Source organism: Rutidosis leptorrhynchoides, chromosome 6 (assembly GCF_046630445.1).
Source record: "Rutidosis leptorrhynchoides isolate AG116_Rl617_1_P2 chromosome 6, CSIRO_AGI_Rlap_v1, whole genome shotgun sequence".
Classification (NCBI taxonomy): domain Eukaryota; kingdom Viridiplantae; phylum Streptophyta; class Magnoliopsida; order Asterales; family Asteraceae; genus Rutidosis; species Rutidosis leptorrhynchoides.
Window position 1 is genome coordinate 404,265,990 of NC_092338.1, and position 6,501 is coordinate 404,272,490.

Sequence of the window (6,501 nt, forward strand, 5' to 3'; positions counted from 1 at the left end):
CACATGATATACATTTGCTAGAATGCAATTGACATTCTTAGTTTTTTACACATGGTACTCTTATTAAATGACATGTAGTAATATATCCTTTATGTTTACATAAAATTTAAGAACTACTACTTACCTTATTTCATTCATCACTTATTGATTGATTTTGTAATATTGTACCAGTTTATTAATCTTTAGTCAAGCAAAGTTAGTTTGACTGTTGTAGTTGTAGCGTACAGTGTTTAAAGATACATAAATTTGTATACATCGAATAATGTTGACTGAAGTCATTAAAATACTCTAGAAAAGTCGTACCTAATTTCATGGTTTTTCAATCTTCAAGGGGACTAAGTGTTAATATCATACTTGACACAAGCATTATGACTTATTGACATACTCGGAGGACCAATATCTCAACTTATCAAACATTTAAGCAATATTTACACTTTCTACCCTTATCTCTTCCCTATATATGTCCACATACAACATTCATCCCCACCTGATCTCAGCTATCATTTTTCCTTTTTTCTTTATTTTTTTTCTCTACTCCACATTCTTCTTTAATTTAGCATTAAGTGTTCGACTTTTTTCATTTAATCTCTTTCAAGATCCTTCTTTTTTTTTATTTATTTATTTATAAACAATTAACCATGATGCAAATTGGTTCAACAGTTCCAGCAAACAATTTCCAAATATTTCAGACAAGATTTTCTGTTAATTGCAATGGGTCAACAATAAATGGTTGTTTATCAAAAAACACAACTAATACAACCACCAAGAATTCAAGACAGCATCTTTTAAATCTTGAAAAACTTATAGGAACAGAAAAACCTCCATTGATTCCATTTGAACCCAAACTTGCTAAAAACGACAGCGTTGAACCAGAGAATAAAGGAAAGGGTCTTTTAGATGGCCTAAATTTGCCTCAAATTTGGCTTGAAAATAAGGCGACTGAGGATATGTCTCCTCGCCACCTTAACCGGCTGCAACGGTTGTTGTCGAAAAACGGAATCGAATATTCTCCCCGGAATAGTTTAGCTTCCCGGTGGAGGGAGTATCACGGGAGCAATAACTGGGCGGGTCTAATTGACCCGCTTGATGAGAATCTGCGTCGAGAAATGGTCCGTTACGGCGAGTTTATTCAAGCCGCGTATCATTGTTTTCACTCGGATCCCACCACCTCGGGCAAAGAAGCTCCTTCTGCCCGACATGTGGCGGTCCCGGATAAGGCATACAAGGTAACTAAGACCTTGTATGCTACGTCATCAGTGGGACTGCCCGATTGGGTTGACAAGGTGGCACCAGATCTCGAGTGGATGACTCAACGCACTAGTTGTATAGGGTACGTATCAGTTTGTGAAGATCAAAGAGAGATTTTTAGAATGGGTCGACGAGATATAGTTATATCCCTTCGTGGAACTGCCACGTGTCTTGAATGGGCTGAAAACATGCGGGACCTACTAGTAAAAATTCCGGGGAAAATGAACCCTAGTTACGGACAACCAAAAGTACAATGTGGTTTTTTAAGCCTTTACAAGACCGGTGGTGCTCACGTTGAGAGCCTAGGAGAGTCCGTTGTTACTGAAATAAAACGGTTAACCGAGTTATACAAAGGTGAAAATTTAAGTATAACTGTGACTGGGCATAGTCTAGGTGCGGCTTTAGCCTTATTAGTGGCTGATGACGTTAGTACTAGTGTAGAAGATGTGCCACCGATTGCGGTTTACACGTTTGGTGGCCCTCGTGTTGGCAACCGAGGATTCGCAAAGCGTCTCGCATCACAAAATGTGAAAGTGTTACGAATAGCGAATTCTCAAGACATCATAACTCGTGTTCCGGGAATGTTTGTCAGCGAAGAACTTGACAAAAAACTAAGAGAGTCGAAAAGCGTTAACAAAGTGTTGAACGTACTCGATAACAATATGCCATGGGCATATACGCATGCGGGCACTGAACTAAGAGTTGATACGAAGAATTCTCCGTATCTAAAACCGAATGCTGACGTGTCATGTTGTCATGACTTGGAAGCGTACCTACACTTGGTGGATGGTTTTATGGGATCACATTGTCCATTTAGAGCAAATGCTAAAAGAAGCTTGGCAAAGTTGATTCATGACCAAAATTCAAATGTGAAGAAATTATACACAAGCAAAGCAAATGGGTTGAAGTTGAATTTAGAAAGAGAGATGCAAATGTCAAATTGTTTGCCTAGTCCATCGTAAATTATAACTTGTACGACCCTTTTTTGTAAATCTTTTTTCAAGAAGGATACGATATATAGACTTCTTGCTAATTACATAGATCTCGTTGTTTGTCTAAACCATACTATTATTTCGAAACATCAATTGTTACTTTGTTTTAAAAAAAAAAGATAAAGATAAAACAACAAACATAAAAGGAAAATGACCGAGTTAGCTAGTAGCAAATTGTTTTACATAAAATCAGAAAAAATAATTTTTGAATAAATGGATATAATTAAAAAAATAATAATAATAATAATAAAAAAAAAAAAACGATTTCAATATTGAGGTAACCTTAAGTGGTTAAATAACCTCATTTTATAACGGTAAGCCATATTTTAATAGTTAGAAACAAATTTATACGACCGAGTAGTGTTAGGAAAAGATTTCCTATTGTTAGGAAAATATTTCCTATTTATTAGAATTGATTGATAAAATCGGTAGTTTGTATAAATCCCTTAATTAGTGGGATTTGCATTTATCTAGGGGATTTAGTTTCCTAATTCTTATCCCCAAGACTCTATAAATAAAGAGGTCTTGGGGTGAGGTTAGTTGTCTTTGCCTGCAGCAAGAACCGATCTCATAACTTTGAGATCGTCTATCCTCTGTTTTTCATTGTTTATGTTCTTCATTTATTCAATAACATGTTAAACTTTGATAAACTTCTTTTGTTCTTCGTTTTCGCAATAAGCTAATGTTTAATTCTTTTGCTTGATCGACGTTATGGGGTCTATCAATTGGTATCAGAGCAGGATCAACATATCTTGTTGATGATCCGGTCATTTTCGAGCAAAAGATGTCTTATTGAAGATACAAAAGAAAAATCGTTTTCAGATTCGTAATGCTACGCGCAGTCTATGTAAAACGATTGTTTTAGATTCGTTGGCCGTTGGATCGTCATGATTTTTGGATATGAGGTTAACGGCATATAGATCTATCTCGTGTAAAATTTTTAGCTTGATCTGATAATTATATTAAAAGATATGTATTTTTAGTTCAGCTGTAATTCTGAGTCTGGAAACTCAGACTCAAGACTCTGATTGAGATATGAGTCTGGATTTCGGACTTAACAGTTTGACTCAAATGCAGACTCAAGATCAGACTCAAGCACATATTATAAAGATCAGATTCAGACTTCAGTTTCGCATGAACTTATACTTAGCAGAAGTCAGACTTACACGAGGTCAGACTCAAAATACTTCAGACTCTATGACTCCAGACTCAAATCAGGTCAGACCCATTTGAGTTCATCTCTTTTGAACTCAGATTTTGAAGTGGTTATTCCTCAATAAGAAGACCGGATGTTAGCTCAACATAATCAACATTTATGAAGATGAATATTCAACAAATATGTTCAACATTTATACGCAAGTGGTTAAGCGGTGGTGAACGCGGTTTTTCATGCATATTTTCAAATGCAGTTTTGTCATGATTATGTTCATGTTAGTTGATGATTTGTCTTCAGGATACATAAGTGCTGATGAGATGTTGAGGCTATGTGTACAACAATGATAAATAAAGAGGAGGAGAATCAAGATTAAAGAAAGATCAGTTTATCAAGAGTTATGAAGATCATACAAGATGGTTAAAGCTTTGAAGACAAAGATTAGATTTATTTTTAGTCTATATTTACATCTTGTAACCGATTGTTTTATCCTAATCAATTAGGGGGAGATTGTTAGGAAAAGATTTCCTATTGTTAGGAAAATATTTCCTATTTATTAGAATTGATTGGATAGAATCGGTAGTTTGTATAAATCCCTTAATTAGTGGGATTTGCATTTATCTAGGGGATTTAGTTTCCTAATTCTTATCCCCAAGACTCTATAAATAAAGAGGTCTTGGGGTGAGGTTAGTTGTCTTTGCCTGCAGCAAGAACCGATCTCATAACTTTGAGATCGTCTATCCTCTGTTTTTCATTGTTTATGTTCTTCATTTATTCAATAAAATGTTAAACTTTGAGAAACTTCTTTTGTTCTTCGTTTTCGCAATAAGCTAATGTTTAATTCTTTTGCTTGATCGACGTTATAGGGTCTATAAAGTAGTTTAGAATATAAAGTTGCTATATATAAACACTTTTAAGTTAGATCACAACCGTAGGTTTGGTAAGTAAAAATATTACTCATAGACTCGTAGAACTCTATAATAAACTCGGGTACAATTTTTTACATCTTTTAAATCGGCTGTAGGTAAACCTACTTTTTTGTATACAAATCGATCACCACAACTTTTTATCCAATTTCTTTCACCTTTCTTTATTAAAAGACTTAAAAAACCAGAATTTTCTGCCCTTTCTCCTTAGAGTATTCCCAACCATGACATTCTTCTTCATATTAACACACTACTATATCAGCGCCACATCACCATTTACTTCTCATTCCATTTTCATCACTAACCTATCACATTTTACTCCAACCATGACATACCCACTAAATTATTAATTTATAAAATAATTTACAAAAACTAATGCTATATGTACAAGTAAATGTAGCACATAAGTCCGTGAATCAAAATGCTCAAAATGGACGAAATCATTCACGAATACATATTAACAATGGTTTGGCTATTCAATGCTATTGGCATTTTTAAATTGGCGACTATATTAACGATACGAAGACACTCCGAATGGGAGTGCTCTTATAAACATAAATAAAGGGAAATAAATTAAATTAAAAGGCCATGCCTAGATAAGTGAGACGTATAAATAAATTAAAACAAATCATACAAACCATTGACATTTGATCTAGCATTTTGCGTAATACGTATACGCGTACTTCATGACGTCGATTTTACTGATCACTTTGCCGTACAAATTTGACTTTTGTTGTCTAGTTTATACGGAGTACATCGCAAACTAGTTTGATACGAGTTGTTTTTTTTAATTAATTTTTTATCTTAACTTAATCCCCTTGGAATATCGGAAAAGGCCTTGCACTATAAGAAAATAGAAATACAAAAATATTGCAACACTATGTATATATATATATATATATATATATATATATATATATATATATATATATATATATATATATATATATATATATATATATAGGGTGAGGATCCATGGAGAACTCATGGAACTCGTGCAGATTCACTAAATCTGCGTGCAGATTCACATATTTTTTTTTTTTGTTTTTTGCAATTTTTTTTTCTGTTCAGAATTTTATTTTTTTTGCAGATTCAGTCAATCTGCGTGCAGATTGACGATTTTTTCCAGTTTTTTTTTTTTACAGATCGACTTTTTTCCAGTATTTTTTATGCAGATTGAGTCAATCTGCGTTTTTTTTTTTTTGCTGTTTTTTTTTGCAGATCGACTTTTTTCTGTGCAGATTTGATTTTTTTTGTGCAGATTGAGTCAATCTGCGTGCAGATTGACGTTTTTTTGCATTTTTTTTTTTTTTTTTTGCAGATTCACTTTTTTTTTCCTGTGCAGATTCGCTATTTTTTTTGCAGTTTTTTTTCCCAGATTGTATTTTTTTTCCAAGATTGAAGCTCAATCTCCACATAGATTGAAGTTCAATCTATGAGTTCTATGAGTTCTCTACATACTCTAGTTCTCTAGGAATCCTTTCACTATATATATATATATATATATATATATATATATATATATATATATATATATATATATATATATATATATATATATATATATATATATATATATATATATATATATATAGAGAGAGAGAGAGAGAGAGAGAGAGGAGGGGGTGGGTGGGGTGGGGGGGGGGAGGGGGCAGTGGCGGAACTTGAACTCGGATACAGATGGGGCGGTGTAAAAATTAAATAAATTTTTCATTGTCAGCAGGGGTAAACACTAAAAAAAACTTTATTTTTTTTGTAAATTTTTTTTTTTTAGTGTAAAATTTTTTGTTCCGTAAAATTCAGGTGGGGCGGATACCCTCTTTGGGTTCCACTAAGTACCGCCACTGGAGGGGGGGAAGAGCACGCGCTTATGAAGAGGGAAATGAATTTTAGAATGAAAGAGTGAAGTAAATTTTAATTTTTTTATTAGTTTTTTGAAAGTTAATGACAATATCAGGTGAAAATATGAACATCACGATAAATGTTATATCTGGCAGAATTAACATTCATCAGTGATGAATGTTGTTTTTCGAGCATTTTCTCACTAAGAGAGGCAAAGCAATACCAGTTGAGCTACAACTCAATGTTTCACATTTAACTAATAGTGTATGGTGTATGGTGTATGTTGATTAAACTAGCAAAGGGCTCATAGCCTAGCAATATTTGATGAGCATTTCAACTA

At 33.5% G+C, this 6,501-nt stretch overlaps 1 protein-coding gene across 1 annotated transcript; it reads left to right on the forward strand.

The window, feature by feature from the left end:
* The first annotated feature begins 638 nt into the window (after positions 1–638).
* Positions 639–2,210, forward strand: LOC139856131 (phospholipase A1-Ibeta2, chloroplastic-like). The gene has a single exon (XM_071845366.1). The coding sequence runs from the start codon at positions 639–641 to the stop codon at positions 2,208–2,210; it is 1,572 nt and encodes a 523-aa protein (XP_071701467.1).
* Positions 2,211–6,501: the final 4,291 nt, after the last annotated feature.

Bases quoted from the DNA above. Each gene is read 5' to 3' on its own strand.
- LOC139856131 (XM_071845366.1), top strand. From the start codon at position 639: ATGATGCAAATTGGTTCAACAGTTCCAGCAAACAATTTCCAAATATTT.